Below are 16,381 nucleotides of genomic sequence, written 5' to 3'. Positions count from 1 at the left end.
TAGTCTCGAGTCATTGGTGTGTGTGACATCAAGACAAGTACGTAGGTGCTCAATAGAGAATGAGTTCACTGAACACGATCAACGAAGAGTTCTCATATTCATGTCACATGAGAACTCATGGTTGGGATAATGCAAATTAGTCTTTTGACCTGAGGCATCACAGTTGTCTTGTGGTTAGGTCCTTAATCTTTGATTATGTCAAAGTCACTCCATCAGGAGGGTGTCCATGGCATCGTTGGGGTTAAGCCACTTAGCCATGGAGGCAAGTGAATGCGCAACAAGGGATCTCTAACCTTCAAACTGTTTGAGGGAGAATACTCTATGATATGATTAAGAATCTTTGGCCAAAGTATGAATGAGATTTAGGAATGTGTTCCAAATCACATTCAAGGTAATCATATAAGCACAAGACTCACATTGGATAGTAGACATGAATAAACTATCAAACCAAACAATGTGGTCAAGAGTATTGTATTAGATAAAGACCGTATTGCATTTGTAATCCTAAAACTGAATAGGTTCTCCACCTCTTCTGATTAGCTTGGGTAACCATGACATGCTGCTAGGCGTCAACCATGGTTTGTGGAAGCCCTAAAAGTGTATTATCACTAACGGGAGAATTGAAAGTAAGTTCCAATTCACAATCGATTTGAAAGAGTTTGAATCGCCCACTGCCTCGCTAAAAGGAACCTAATGGATCGTACACTGTGTAAGGTAGAGATTGAAGATTCAACGGAGATGAGTAAGAATAATTAAATGGTTTAATTATTTATGGCAAGGATGAATTAATATGATTATTAATCAAACGAATAAGTTCGTTAAAAGACCTCGGGATAGTTTTGGACCTTAAGGCCCAATGGGCTTCGAACGTCAAGTCCATTGACTTAAGTTGTGTGACAACTTAATGAATAATGATTCACAAATGCCCAAATAGCCCAATAAATCCCATGTTAAAGAAGGAGTGGTTTTGGACTTATTTACAAGTTTGCCACTCAAATGAATTAAGGAATAAGTATGACTTTATAGCCAAAATTCATTAAGGGTAATTTTTGGGGAAAGGATGAGAACACAAGCTCTCCTTTCTCTCTAAAATTTCAGCCACCTTGGAGGGATCATCTAGCAATCAAACTCCTCCAAGGTCACTCATTTCTTCTACAATATGCCTTGGTGTGGAGACTTAGAGGTTTTCAATTTTGGGAACTTGGAGAAACCTTTTCATCCATCCAAATCCATGGATCTAAGATGCAAGGAATGAAGGCCCTCTCTTTGGGTGATTAGCCTTTGCTTATGCAAAGAGGAATCTACAAAGGTATTGATTTCTCAACTCACTTTGTTTTGAGTTGAGTCTTGGTTCACCTATCTACTAGGCTTTGAAGTTCATGGGTAAATGTTTTGTTTTAAGTGCATACAAGCATGATTCCGCCTTTAATTGTTAATTGCATGCTATTGATGTTGCTTAAATGAACATGTTTTTCACAAATCTTCCTTCAATTGAACACAGTCATTTGGGTTAGTATGGCGTCATCCTTATCATCATCTTTTTTAAACTCAAACCCCAAGCCAACATCAACCAGTATCACGACTCTAATTGAATAAAAAACTCACCCCTCTTTCCTTCTTTCTCTCCCTCCACTGATCTCCACCCTTCTCAAAATTCACAAGCAACGAATTGCCTACTTCATAAGAGCCACCAACCTCAAATCAAACTCAATGAAATAAATAAAAGGAAAATATCAGATTAAAGCCCTAAGGAAAAACCTTGAAACTCATAGGCATAACATTGACATTTTAGCATTAAAAAAATATCAGAATAGGCCTATATCCATCTTAGTCCCTTTATGACTTTGCCTCTCTGAGTTAATGTGTATCTTAAGCCGAATTAGCCACCAAAAGTGATATGATTTTAGATACCATAGCTCATACACAATACTAATTTAGGCTAGTTATATGAGCAAGGATGATTAGCTACCGAAATATTTACGCTTTTAGTTTCACATATTTCTCTAAACAATTTAAAAGCCTCGTTTGGTGTCTAGAATTGACTTGAATTGAATAAAGCATTAGATTCAATGAGTGTTGAACGGTAAATAGATTTGCTTATTTTGTATGGAAAGGTAAAAAATGGATTAGTCATGAAGAAAACTTATATTTTTTAATATCCACAAGGCTGGTAGGATTCCAAGTGATTAGTTTTCTTCACGACTAATACATTTTTAACTCCAGCTTGGACAAAATATGCAAGTGGCATCCATCTTGTCGAGAACTTTCGACTTGTTGAGTGTCATGTGATGAGTGATATGCTTATATATACTCAACGACATATGTGAAATAACCCGTGTCCACGCTAATTAGGCCTAGCCCATTTATCTTCTTCCTTTTACTTGGGTAAATAAAGATAGGCCCAATTCAAAAATTGGCTTGGGCTTAAGTCTAAAACCCAAAAAAATCTTTCTGCCTCCAAAGCCCGAAAGGGTTTAAGCTTGCCCCAACCAAAACCCCTCAAAAATCAAGAGAGGGAATTGAAATTTGCACCGCCGAAACCATTTTCCTCTCAACAAAAATGGCTTCCTCCTCCATGGCCACGCTCTCGAGGACGCTTTCTCGCTCTCTGCAAGCAAAGTCCCGGACTTTACTCTCCATGCGCTTCACCACCACCACCACTGGCGCCTCCTCCTCCAGCAGCGACAGCTCCGACTCGGACGAGTCCAACCCTCTCAACTCGGAGGCAGAGTCAGCCCCGGGCGACGCCCCCCCACAGCCGCCTCCGTCCGAGGAACCCAATCGGAGAAACTTCATGTATGATAACCCGCTCGAGAACGGCCTCGACGCCGGCATTTATAAGGTACATTTCGATTCAATCGCACGTTTCGATAGTTCAGAGTCTCAGAATTTACGGATTTAGGGTTTTGATCCTGTGCATCTAATGGTGTATATGTGCAGGCGATTCTGGTCGGGCAGGTGGGGCAGAGTCCACTGCAGAAGAAGCTGAGGAGCGGGACCACCGTCACCATGTTTTCGGTTGGAACCGGCGGGATTCGAAACAACCGGCGGCCGTTGGATAATGAGGACCCGGTGGAGTATGCGAACCGCTGCAACGTCCAGTGGCACCGGGTTTGTGTTTATCCGGACCGGCTTAGCATGATTGCCATGAAGAATGTTGTGCCTGGGTGAGAGGATTTTTCTTCACCTTGTTATCATGTTCCAATTTGTGTTACTTTTTCTGATTGTGTATGATATATGACCATGTTTACAAAGCAGATCGTGTTTTCCGAAAAAAGGATGAATCGTTTTTGTACAATTGTGTGTAAAATGGATTATTGGACTAGCTTTTATGTGATCAGGGAGATTTGCTAGTGCCTTATGAGCAATTTTTGGTATTTGATTCGAAATCGAACGTTAGGGAGAAAGTACGGTTTGCTGGAATCAGTCGAATTTGTAACGTAGTGACCAGGTAGAGACGTATAGAGGGAGTGGGAATTAGTGTCTTTTGGGATGCATCAAGTTGATGGAAGAAGAGTTGTTTGAGTTGCCCTAATTCTGGACGTGATGAAAACTGAAAGTTGCTTGGTTGGTTCGGGGTCTCGTTGGTTGAAGGAAAGATGGCAACAGGGGAGAGGAAAGTACATAACAGATTCGTTGGCTTCGGTTTTAAAGTTGCAGTTTAATAGCATTCTGGTTTGTCATTGCAAAGTATCTTTCTGTTTTGCGTAATTTGTCATAACTTAACTCCGCTGCTTCTTTCTTATCACGATCATGGCCTCCTTCCTCGAGTTCAGAACTTTGGTTTTGTTATTTGGAGTTATAATCATTTCTGCAACTGGCAATAACATATTGAAATTTGATATGTTGCAGTTCGATTCTATATTTGGAAGGTAATCTGGAGACCAAAATCTTCACTGATCCGGTTAGTGGTCTTGTTCGACGAGTTAGAGAGATTGCTGTTCGCAGAAACGGTATGTACTTGCCTATTTAAAATTATACACCGAACCTAAACATCTATATTTTTTGCTTCTCATCATGTTGATGTATTCTATTGCCCGTAATTCGCAGGTCGGCTTGTGTTTTTGGGTAAAGGTGATGGTGCCGAGCAATCACCAAAATGGGGGCTCAAACGTGTTGGCTACTACTAAAAAGCTTTGTTTCAACTTTTAAGCTGTAAGATTTGTTCGACGAAAGTCCAATTTTTTTCCCTTGTAAGTAACGTTCTGTTGCATATCGAGTGGTTGAGATTGAGACTCAGGAGAAGGAAAGATCAATGCTGATTGAGTTTTCTTGTTCCAAACAAAGCCGTTACGCTTCTAACTCCGTGTCAACAGTCGTCTCTCTTTTTAATTCGGTTTTTTGACGTGCTCAGAACTACCGAAAGTTAATTTGTTCATCGTTTTGTAGTGTTGCTTGTGTGTTTACATTGCATTCTTTTTACAAGGCGGTATTCTGAGCTACTATAATTTACGGATAAGAAAATTGAACATAGATGCAATGAACAAGCAGCAGAAACTTCGCGCTGCTGCTACTTGCATTGATAGAATCCCGACGGAGTGTGCATTTCTTGATATATCCATCGGCGGAGAACCTGTTGGACGGATAGTAATCGGGCTACTTGAAGACGATGCCCCGGTTGGAGCTGCTAGATTTGGTAGTCTTGCCAGTGGTGCTTCTGGCACTAGCTATAGAAGGAAAGAGTTCGTTAATGTTATGCCCAGCTACGTTCAGCACAGCTGAGTAGGATCTTTCGTTACGTTCAGCACGGCGGAGTAGGATCTTTCGTTGCGCGTTGCGCCTGCTGAGCTCGCAAAGAAGACAGGAAGCAATTTGGAAGTCGATAGTCTCAATGAAGAGTGGGAGAGAGTGAATGACTAGTGCCCGGACATCAGTACATCAAAATCTTGTAGCAGTCTTAAATCAATTTCTATCCCCCAAAACTTCAATTGCTATGTTTATCAAAATCATAAGAACGTTATGGTTTATCGCTCAAGCGCAGCTTGAGCGATACAGGAATTTTACACTCTGATCTCGTAAATACAACATTTTTAAGCTCTCGAGTGGGACTAATGCCACGAGAGGGACTTTCGAATGGAGACGTTACAGTCTAACCTCTCTAACATCGGCCAATCCTGGACCTGCTTGGCAACAAAAAAGTCACTCATTTATTGTTCAGAAGTTCGAGTTGTTAAAACAGTTGGCTTCATTCTTTTCGGAGATGGAGACATGAAAAAATTTCTAATTGAAGTGATAGGGTCATCAACCTGCATGATTGATCAAATATCAAATGATGATTCTCTTCAGAAACCAAACCCGAATATACGTGTAAGAACACAGACAGGCCACAACATAGGCTGAGAAGGGCGCTGCCCAACTCAATCAACATATAGAATAGAACCCTAGCATATCACTAGGACAGTTGAAGTGGGCTTCAGAAATACCTTAATTATGGATGCAGATGAAGGAGAGCCGCCTTCCTGACGTTGTAAAGCAGATAGTGTTTGTTTCCATCCAGGTGCCCCATTACCTGTTGATGCAATCCAAGGGCAGAAATATCTGTGCTGCCTGATAGGATCAAACTCCATCAGGCTACCTGGCACTACATGCTTTAGGTCCTTCCCTGGAAGAATAGACAAAGCAAATTATTAAAACCTAGTTTGATATCATAGGGGAATTCTATCACTGACAATAGAGTAAGAGAGGGCGCGTTTGCATAGAAATACAGGCTGCTAACGTCATTTTTTACTATAAAATTTAAACCAATTATCAGCTTGAGGTTAGAGTTGGACCGAATATAACAGATGCAAAAGCTATGTAGTTTACTTTAATGGTTGCATTCAACAAGAAAGCAATAAATATTGCTTACCACTACTGCCGGCCACAAGTTCACTGTTTGCAGGAATCTGCACTGTGTCTTCACTAGCCTCCTGGTTTGAGGTGGGTTCGGGATCAGTTCTGGAGCTGTTAAGATCTGCATTGGCTTCAAAGCTAGATGGAACACCAGGAGACTCGTGTTCTTCGCTGTGCTCTACAATGGTTCCTGAATGTAACAAATCTCCCTTGCTAGAAACCATCACAGGTGAATCACTTTTGTCCATTTCACCATTTAAATGTGTGGCGTTCGCATCAGGGGTTCCAGGGCCACTCACTTCTGAATTCTCCAGTCCACCATTTTCTGCATTTTCTCGGTAGTGACTTTCCTCTTTCTCCATCTGGGAATCAGATTGCATACCTTCCTGGCGAACAGACAAACAATCTCTCAATTCAGAATCATATGAAATCCGAGCCCTTAAATTTTGACCAATAACAGGTAACGAAATTGTTGCTTTGAAGTTCTGATTTGTAGGTGGAGGACCCCCTGCAATTGTCAATTTTAAATTTGAGAATCTGTCCTTTGACAATGTTGCACCATCTACGCCAGTATTTAAAACATCTATCCTACTGTCACAGCGACTTTCAGCATTTGAATCATGGGTTCCAGAATGACTTTCAGAGTTTACTTCTGCATATCCAACTAATCTGAAACATTCCACAGGCCGTGGAACGGTAGAGAATGCCCATAATCCAACACTGGCTCCACAAAGCTTGCAGTCTAAAACAACAGAATTGTGTTCAGCCTGTATATTGGTACAAGCACTAGCGTTTTTGTGTTCATCATTACTAGCAGAGTGCACACTGATGCTCGGATTTTGTCTGTTGGTAGCTGAATGATTCAGTCTGTTCCCAGAATCAACAACGTAAGGTAGTAAACGAGGTTCCCAGCCACATAAGCTTATGAGCTTTTGTGCCTGCCAAAAAAAAAAAAAAAAAAAGCTTTAAAACGTCATTGGGCTACATGAAGAAAGCAAGAATGCTAGAAACTGATAAGACAGACTTAGTGTGAAGAATTAGAGTCAGAAGATATGAAACAGTGATGCACAAATAAATTCAAATGAAGATGTACATGAAAAGGCATGCAACTAAACAGGTGCATACCTGATAATATAACTTGGCAGAATCTGCATTGCCTTCGTTGTCCGAATGTTCTGTTCTAGAAATTTCTCCAGACCCATTGCCATAAAACATCGAAGACTGTCCAAGAAATTGCTCGAGCTGAGGGCTCTTCATGTACTCAATGGCTGAAGACGAAATCACCGGGAGAACTGAGAGTTCTAAAAGGGCATAGCAGCGTTCTCTAAACTTATCAACTAAAACTGGAGGTGGCGTAGGTGGAAACTCTGCCAGTGTTTCATCACATGCGTTGTCAATCCATGGACAGAGTATCTTATGCCCATTGTCCAGCTTTAAACTAAACACCAAAGCTGCCTTCTCAACTGGAAAACACAGGAAATAGGTTAACTTTACTTTGAATATAAGATAATTACAATGTATGGCTACTTAATTTTACAGCACGGGTTCAATTGGCGGGAGATTTAACATAAAGAGAAACATAACATGCCTTGCTGCTGATTCCAAGACGACGGAGTAGAAAAGAAGAGGCGTGCCCCGCACGATTCACATGCTAATATATCTGCATCCACATTGATCCAGCCTCTTCTTGCACAATTTAAAGCACTCACCACCTGTTCAAAATTGGCGAAATTGTTGTTTGTGCGTCCAAAAAAATTAAAGCTTTGTATTATACAACGGCTCCACTGCAAACGAAACATAACAAAACAACAAAGACAGAACCAGGAGCTCATTTCCAGACCGCATTATTCACCTATTTGGAGCTACTTTCGTAAGCTAACAAGTAAACACTAACATTACAAAACATGTTATATTGGAAGACATAATTCTAACCTTAGGCTTGGCAAACCAAGTCATGGACTTGAATGTAGCTACCCTCCTCATAAGATCCCCACGGTCCCACGGCCTACACAGCGGAGCATGAGCCGCCACAGCCGGAGCTGAAAAATGCCGGGAGACCTCCATTCTATCGCCTCTCGATTTCGGTTCCACCAGTGCCAATGCGGATGAGGGATTTGCTCGCTTTTTGCCTCTCGAGGTTTGTACGCCAGACGAACTTCAGCAAAAAAAAAAAGTGATTGACATCAAAGAAATTCCATGATTTGGCACACTAATTACATCAAAATTTCCATAAAATCCGAATAAAAAGAAAATCGATTTATCGTAATTTTATTCAAGCACTTGATAATCATGTTTGTATATAAGCAGAATCGAACTCTAACAAGTATAAAAATCCTATTTGCAGCATTTTCTCTGGAAACAAACGGAAAACGAGCGAGAAAATTAAGGCCGCAATTGAAAATAAATATAATAATAGATATACATACATACATACATATATATATATATATATATATAACGAACCTGGAAGCGGAGCTGGGCGTAGATTTGGGAGCTAAAAATAGCTTGTCCATGATCAAGTGGAACTTTTTCTCTGAATCTTTCGACATCTTTTATTTCTTCTCTCTTTCTTTTTTCCAGAAGAAACTATGAAATGCGTTCAGAGCTCAGAACCTAGCAAGCGCAAAGCGCAGTGACGTACGACGTCGTTTGACGCTGGGGTGAATTAGAGGCACTTGACTCCTGGTGTCTCGACGAGAGTTTGGGTTGGGCCGGTAGAACTTGGTCCAATCCAATAAGATTTGGACCGTGATGGCTAGGCAAAGCTGACGAACCGAAGAAGTGAAAAAGGCGTAATTGGAGAAGCACTCCTTCAATTATTTTTCCGTGCAATCAATCACTTTAATTTCCTACTCGGTAACAAGCCTACGTTGTTAGGCTCGACTACAACTATGCAGCATCAGGGATATGAGAAGGTGATCCAGACTCACTCGATGCCTCGAACCCTACTACTTCTAGGGTTCAACCCTTGTTGCCCTCTCTCTTTTTTTTCCCCCTTCTTTCTAGTGCAAATTATGTCTTCTCTTCTCAGTATTTTCGTTTTACATGACTAATATCACCCACCTTATCTTGTAAGAAAATGTTAGAATCTCTATATATTATAAGAAGACCAGGTGTGACACGAAAATCAGATAATAATTGAAAGTAAAGACTTCTCATCTCTATAACTATTTTTTTGTTGTTATTCCTTTTTAACTTTTCAAAGCTTTTTCCCCCCCCCCCCTTCTTTCTAGTGCAAATTATGTCTTCTCTTCTCAGTATTCTCGTTTTACATGTCTAATATCACCCACCTTATCTTGTAAGAAAATATTAGAGTCTCTATATATTATAAGAAGATCGGGATTGACATGAAAACCAGATAATAATTGAAAGTAAAGACTTCTCATCTCTATAACTATTTTTTTTTTTTTGTTGTTCCTTTTCAACTTTTTAAAGTAACATTACCGGTTTAAACAGTAAGAGATACATTCACGTGTCATCCAACACGACTCTTTGTCATCACTAAACTACGTATTTTACATCACTTCCATATTTCTTTTTTCCGAACAATATTCTAAGATACTCTATATTCCATATATCCGGAAATTTGAACTGAGGTAAGAAAGCTAGTTTGACTCAACAACCTCATCACCTCAGCTGCCATTTGAAAAACATTTGTACCAAGTCAAAGATTGAGAGATAAGGGTTTTGTTTTCCTCTCAAACGGCTACATCCACCTCCACTCTTTACTCCCAAAGAATCCTCACTTTTTACCCACCCTCAGTAAAAAAAAACTAATTATCCATTTACCGCAGCCTCACCTCTTTTTACCGCCCGCACAATATAAATTGCAGTGCTCCCTCCCACTTCCATCAAATTATACTGCTCGTTTTGTTCTTGATAGGCAAAGAGTGAGCTCCCTGCACAATCCAAATGGAAACCTCCAAAGTATTTCTCTTCTTTCTTCTTCTTTCTACCTTCCACGTCCCTTTTGTATCTTGTACCAAATTTGAAGTTGGAGGCAAGAGTGGATGGGAGGTCCCGAAATCGAAGAGCCAACAAATGTACAACGAATGGGCGTCGAAAAACCGGTTCAAGGTCGACGACACTCTATGTAAGTCACTCTTTAGTCACGTCAAGAAAAAATAATGATAATCACTGTTATTAGTTGCATAGAATAAGACGACTAAAATGCATGTCGTATCAGAGGCTAATGGGACGGATAAAGACAGATCAGTCACTGATGTGTCTTTTATCCACTCCATTTTGGGCAACTGATGTCAGTAGCTATTGTCGGGTTTTCTTCTATCGAAATCAAAAACTTCTTGCCTATGTGTAGTGTAAGTAACATTTTGCTATGTTTTGTTTCATGGACTAAGCGTTCAATTACACGAAGGACTCGGTGGTGGTGGTGACCAAGGACGAGTACGAAAAATGCCACTCTGCTCATCCCATCTTCTTCTCCAACAATGGTGCAACTACGTTCACACTGGACCGGCCCGGTTTGTTCTACTTCATCAGCGGAGTTGCCGGGCACTGCGAGAGAGGGCAGAAGATGATCATCAAGGTCTTGGAACCGGCGAGCCCGCCTCAGTCTGCTGATCAGAACGCAACGGACCCGTCGCAGCCGAAGCATGGTTCAGCTGCAACTGCCGCCATCTCCTCCGCAGCAACTCTTGTGTTCTGCGTTGTGTCATTTGTTGTGGTCTTTTTCTTCTAGTTGCAGTGATATGTGATGGTTTTTAATGTTCTGTGTTTTTACGTACCCCTAGTCTGATTTGGGTCTTTTGAGATTTAAAGAGTGTAGACTGGAACTAATTTATGGATTTCAATTTTTTTTTTAAGTGTGATAATTTTTATATAGATTGGTATAAATGGGGATGGATGCCTGAATCGTTCTCACCTTTTTATCTTTTTAAGGGATGATTTCGTCATGATAGTCCATCCTTTTGGGGGCCGTAAAGATTCACAAATATATTTTTAACTTCTCAAGCCACCATCGTATGATTCACTAGCACTATAAAAAAGAAGAGAATTTAGACCTGAAACGCAATGAGTTGGAGAGAAAAGCCATAATCGAAGACTTGGAACTGAACTTCAAAACTTAAAAGGGTATTAAGTCCACACCATCTAAACTAAGAAATCTATTATTCGGAAATTTTCAACTCAAGACCAAGGTTAAACGTTTTCACGAGTCACGACTCGTTTGTTAGTATTTCTAAAATGACTGAACCAATCTTTGATAAAAGTGCAGGTCAATTCTAAAAAAACACTTGAAGTGTTTTCAGGGAGAAGTAGCACCGGTTATGTACTTCCTAGAAGCACTTTTACGTACCTTTGAAAGCCAAAAGCTTTTTCCCTAAAAGCACTTGCTGTTATTTTAAAAGCACTTCCAAACGATTTCGGGATTGCAATTTTAATTGATATTATCATAACATGTCAAAGACAAATCCAAGTCTAAAAACATCAATGTTAATTTACACAGTAATAACTAGGGAAGACGAAGCACAATGAAGCCATCGATCAAAATTGCGTTTTACAGTCTCAGTTTCGGCTTCAACGCCTCAGTAGAATATAAACAAAACTGTCGCACGAGAGAAGAAAGAAGCAGAATTGCTGCACACACAAGGCTCCTCTAGTGCCTTACAAATTGTCTATCATCTCCGCCTTTTCGATTGCCGTAAGGATTGCTCTCACTGAATCCATTTCGACCTGCTTCTTTACGGATCTTCTTCTTGAACTTTGATTTGTTGCTGTCTAGGTTCAAATGCACCTTGGGTGGATTAGAAAAGCAAAACGAAGCTGCAACCGCCTGTCCAATTGCAACAAACAATGAGATATCAGTGCGGATAATCTGTTTCTCCTTACGAAAATCTCTTATCTTTACACAGTAAAAGGTTTGGATGAAAAGATAAATGACTTCATATCAAGAAAAAGACGGGTACCTGCAGATCAAGCCGGTGTACGTTAAAGATGTCCTTCATAGAGTGTGAATTATATGCTAATAGATAAGATGTATACGCCTCTTTTGCTGATTTATTCAGGTAGTAATTGTTTTGAACCATCTCCTCCTGCATCAGTCGAAACAATACATAAATTTCCTTGGACCTCGTTATTGCATGACAAAGAAAAACAATTGAACAAGAAATTACCAGTTTAGACTGCACATTCTTCAGCTTCTTTTCATTAAAATCGTATGGTTTAACGGGGACATTTGCAGCCTGGAAACAAGAACGAAGATGGATTGAAATGGAGAAAAAGCCCCACACCGCAGATTGAAAACCTAACCGAAATCTATATATTGTTTACTTTAGATTCAACCTTCTGTAAAACATTTTAGCTGTAAATCATACCTTCAAATAGCGAATGAATTGCAACTCTTCAGGAATGAGGAAAAGTAGTGCCTTTCCTTTTGCACCTTCCCCTCGAGCTGTTCGACCAACCCTATGGATATATTCCTGCAAGCATATACCCCATGATACACTGTTATTCATCATCAACGAAGAATCACCAGATACTAAAACTACTAGAAATCTGTTAGCAAGAAGGAATAATAGATACCGTCGGTTCATCTGGAGGATCAAACTGCAAAATCCAGTCCTACAAGCAAAGGAAAGAAAGCAGCATAAGATTATCGTGAGCATAATGTAGATATTGCTAATAGGATAAAGAGGAGGGGACGAGGGAGATGTCTGGGAAGAGGCTGATAGATCAAGATGAATGTTGCCTTTGTGGTGAAATGAATAAACGTACTCATTGCGGTACGTAACATAATTGAATGATGGAAAAATAAAAGTAAACATAATTTTCGTGAGTTTTGGCCTGCTACAGAAAGGAGAAGGAAATTTACCACAGCAGGAATATCTAGTCCACGAGCAGCAACATCAGTACAAAGTAAGATTCCTTTCTCTGCTTTGCAAAAGTCAAAGAAAGTAGTTGTCCTCTTCTGCTGCTTTTGCTTTCCATGGATATCAAAGCAATCCACATTAACGTATCTAAGAAGTTCGGAGTGAAATTTCACTGAGTTACAAGATGAGAAGAAGACCATAACTTTCTTAGACGTATTCTTTATCAGGAAAGAATATAAGAGTAGAAATCTCTTAGCACTTGGCACAACACAATAGCCTTGTTCCAGCCCTTCATTGGTGACCTACAGTGCACACAATCTAGTCAGATTCTACTGATTAGGGCTAAATCACAAGAAATAAAAAATATGGGTAGAAAGTCAACTTAAATGCATAACAGATATGCACATTCAACGAATATGAAATGAGGAAAAGGGAAAACATAATCAAACAGGATTCCTACCTTTGACCTCCCCTCGTCCACATCAACGTAGATAGGTTTCTGATCTTTTCGAAACGACAACTTAACAAGATCTTCAACCTATAGGTTTAACAGGAAAAGTGTTATCAGAACAAAGCACTCATGTAACAAATGGGGCGCACAAAGATGTGTTAGACTCAAAGAAACAAAAGTTAGAGGACTATTGAACTGTGTTTAAGCCAAGACATTTTAAAACAATGCAGAAAGCAATATATTGGCTACTGTGCAATAAGGATACGATACTAACCTTCTTGGTTTGGGTTGCTGAAAATAAAGCTGTTTGCCTATCCTGCACATCCATTAGCAATTCAATAAGCCAATGCACTTTACCAAGTAAAATTCAAGTTGAAATGGCACCTAAACCCTAAAATTAAAGTATCCAGGCCGATTTCTGATAAAATCAGACTCAACAAACCAAACTTCAAGCTTCTCTTATTAAAAATAAATAAATAAATAAAAAAAAACAGAAGCTTATGTTGCTAGATACATCTAAGGATTGCAGCCTTGAGTCTTTGTCACACGAAGGTAGAAAACTAAATAAGTTTACCTTTGGCAGAATCTTGACAATCTGTTTCATTTCCTCCTCAAAGTTTGCTTCCAATAACCTGTCAGCTTCATCAATCACGAGGCACTGCAAGTCCAGGACAACAATGAAATTAAAGATTGTGAAATTTCTGTGATGTCATGATGCGCTACATCTCAATCAAAGATATTCAGCTTAACCACACCAAGAAGCTAATTCTTTTCTCTAACTTAACAACAAACTGCAATAGGATCCAAAAATACGATTCAATATTTCAGTAAAAGGACTAACAACCACAGCAGAATATTCTGAAGTCACGGAAACAGTAGGTAGAATTTTCTTCGAATCAGAATGTCAACTGTAGAATCAGAATCATTTCACAAAAGAACCACTAGAAAATCTTTAGGAAGAACTAAAACAATATTCCCGAAGAATAGATGTGAGCATGTGAGGTACCTTCAAGTTCTTATATATGAATCCTTTGGTATTCTGAAGATGGTCAAGAAGTCGACCAGGGGTTGCAACCAATAAATTTACTCCTTTTACAATACGCTCTGCTTCCCCTCTCCTAGCTGAACCTCCAATTACCAAGCCAAGAGTCTGAGAGTGATACTTTAGAAGGTCCTTTGCCACAGCATGGGTCTGAATTAATTGGAAAGGAGAAATTGTCAGGGACGAATGAAGGGTTCAAATGTAAATCTCAGGATGTGATGTCATAAAAATTCTCTTGAACAGGAGCAAGCTCCATCATGCTATTGGAAAAAAAAAAATTCAACATGCTAATACAAAAAACAACAATTTGCTGGGGTTTTCACCTGTATCGCAAGTTCCCGTGTTGGGCAAATCACAACAACACCCATTCCGTTACGAGGAGCAAAATGTGTGTTATATAGCAGCTCCACAGCTGGTATTAGAAAAGCAAGAGTTTTACCAGACCCTGTCCTTGCAGCTCCGAGGACATCTTTCCCGATCAAGAGCGGTGGGATTGCTCTAGCTTGAATCTGCATTCGTAATACATTGTAAACTCAACTATCCCAAATCAACTTTTCCAACTAGATATCTCAACGAATACAGACATTTCTCATCAAGTACAAATCCCAAAATTCTCTGAAGTTACTAAGTTCTCGCTTGGAATCTAAACAGACTTTTCGACCAAGTAACTCATAGTATAAAATCCCAAATCCTTAAATCATTAGAGACTAGAAATCCCATAAAAATTAAGCTAGAAGTTACCGAAATCGAAATCGAAACGGTAAATTACCTGAGTCATATACTGAAACTTCATTTCTTCAATGGCCTTGTAAGTGTTCTCAGACAAATTCAACGAAGCAAACGACTCCGTGCTCATAATCCCAGTCCCTCCGCCGCCACTTCTCACTTTCCTCTCCTCATCCTCCTCCTCCTCCATTGCTTCTTCCCCCTCCTCTTCTTCTTCCTCATTGTCCTCCACAGGGCTCTGAGCCTCCGGTTCCTCTCCCTTCAATTTCTTCACCTTCTTCCTTTTCTTCTCGCTCTCGCCCTTAGCCTGTTCCCCCTTAGTATTTTCGGGCTCCGGTTGCTCCGTACCCGCCGATTCCGCCGGCTTCTTCGCTCTGTTTCTCTTGCGCTTCTTCTTCTTCGTCTCGTCCTCCGGCGGCGCGTGAAGGTTTTGGTCTGTCATGGCAACTGGTTCTCTAACGAATTAGGGTTTTACAGTTTCAGGAGGCGCAGAGGAAGAAGACGAGCTTTCTCTCTCGCGGTGGTGAGGTGGATGGTAGCTGTGAAGATTTTTCGGTAGGGTTTGGGCGTCAGTTGTTAAACCCTAGCTGCAACTGTACTCGCTCGACTCGGACGAGTCCACCCAAATTATGAATGCTTGGTTCAAACAGGCTCAAACCCAAAACTCCTATGCCTCAGGCCTGTTACTATTACTAGTAATTTGGGCCTCACTTGTGTTAAACTTTCCAAGTTTTGAAGCAAAGCGGCCCAACAAAAGCACTAACCAAAACGCTAAGAGGATATTTCCGATTTTCTCTCTGAATCTAAACTACATATCGATAAGACCCTAAATATCAATTAAAAGAGGTGAAAAAACTATTTATCCTTTTATCAAAAAAAAGTTATGGGCGGTAATGTATTTTTGCAAAACCAAATTTTGCTGTTTTTTATTTCAAACCTCACCTATAATGTACAAACATCAAATTTTTACTTTGAAAACTACCTAGAGGCTAGAGTGGAAAAATATACCATCAACACATGTTTTTGCAAGTGAGCTAGGAGACGCTTTCATGAAAGAATAAGTCACGTCATATGTTTCAACTTTCTCGCATGGCGCTACTTCAATGTTTTAAAATATCAGCACAATGGTGTCCCACTATATGTTTGATCCGAGATAAAAATAAAAAAATAACAAAATAAAAATTGTGTATGAAGGAAAGGGATCCGCTCCGGATCCCTTCCTCCTTGTCCACCAAATCAGCCGTGTCATTGAAATTTGATCTAATGGCTACAAACTGGGGCATACTTTAAAAGTTATAATAACTTTAACCGTTGGATCAAATTTTAATAGCATTGATCCACTGATTTGATGGATTAGGAAGAAGGGATGAAAATACCAAAGAAGGCCACTCGACACATAAAGCCAATCCACTTCTATTGATCCGGCCCTTAATTCTGCTTAATTATATTAATTAACCCCCATTAATTTCAACTTTCAAGCATAATTAGTCAATCCACTTGTCT

At 39.9% G+C, this 16,381-nt stretch overlaps 4 protein-coding genes across 4 annotated transcripts; 2 read left to right on the top strand and 2 right to left on the bottom strand.

Moving 5' to 3' along the window:
- Positions 1-2,519: 2,519 nt before the first annotated feature.
- Positions 2,520-4,264, top strand: LOC137711475 (single-stranded DNA-binding protein, mitochondrial-like). Its single transcript, XM_068450722.1, has 4 exons — positions 2,520-2,842; positions 2,941-3,167; positions 3,853-3,953; positions 4,051-4,264. Exons 1-4 carry the CDS (start codon positions 2,561-2,563, stop codon positions 4,128-4,130), a joined length of 690 nt encoding a protein of 229 aa, XP_068306823.1. The 5' UTR covers positions 2,520-2,560; the 3' UTR covers positions 4,131-4,264.
- A 642-nt stretch (positions 4,265-4,906) lies between these two features.
- Positions 4,907-8,457, bottom strand: LOC137711314 (uncharacterized). Its single transcript, XM_068450543.1, has 7 exons — positions 8,296-8,457; positions 7,765-7,987; positions 7,421-7,544; positions 6,958-7,295; positions 5,849-6,770; positions 5,424-5,602; positions 4,907-5,246 (listed from the first exon to the last, which is right to left on the bottom strand). The coding sequence occupies exons 1-7, from the start codon at positions 8,379-8,381 to the stop codon at positions 5,148-5,150; spliced, it is 1,971 nt and encodes a 656-aa protein (XP_068306644.1). The 5' UTR covers positions 8,382-8,457; the 3' UTR covers positions 4,907-5,147.
- A 1,287-nt stretch (positions 8,458-9,744) lies between these two features.
- Positions 9,745-10,531, top strand: LOC137709886 (early nodulin-like protein 5). Its single transcript, XM_068448866.1, has 2 exons — positions 9,745-9,925; positions 10,191-10,531. Exons 1-2 carry the CDS (start codon positions 9,745-9,747, stop codon positions 10,529-10,531), a joined length of 522 nt encoding a protein of 173 aa, XP_068304967.1.
- A 783-nt stretch (positions 10,532-11,314) lies between these two features.
- Positions 11,315-15,450, bottom strand: LOC137710817 (DEAD-box ATP-dependent RNA helicase 51-like). Its single transcript, XM_068449953.1, has 12 exons — positions 14,922-15,450; positions 14,476-14,661; positions 14,117-14,302; positions 13,685-13,768; positions 13,385-13,426; positions 13,120-13,197; positions 12,662-12,961; positions 12,373-12,411; positions 12,165-12,269; positions 11,964-12,032; positions 11,757-11,882; positions 11,315-11,623 (listed from the first exon to the last, which is right to left on the bottom strand). Exons 1-12 carry the CDS (start codon positions 15,318-15,320, stop codon positions 11,447-11,449), a joined length of 1,791 nt encoding a protein of 596 aa, XP_068306054.1. The 5' UTR covers positions 15,321-15,450; the 3' UTR covers positions 11,315-11,446.
- Positions 15,451-16,381: the final 931 nt, after the last annotated feature.

Source organism: Pyrus communis, chromosome 12, assembly GCF_963583255.1.
Source record: "Pyrus communis chromosome 12, drPyrComm1.1, whole genome shotgun sequence".
NCBI classification, from domain to species: domain Eukaryota; kingdom Viridiplantae; phylum Streptophyta; class Magnoliopsida; order Rosales; family Rosaceae; genus Pyrus; species Pyrus communis.
This window is presented reverse-complemented; position numbering and strand designations above follow the sequence as displayed.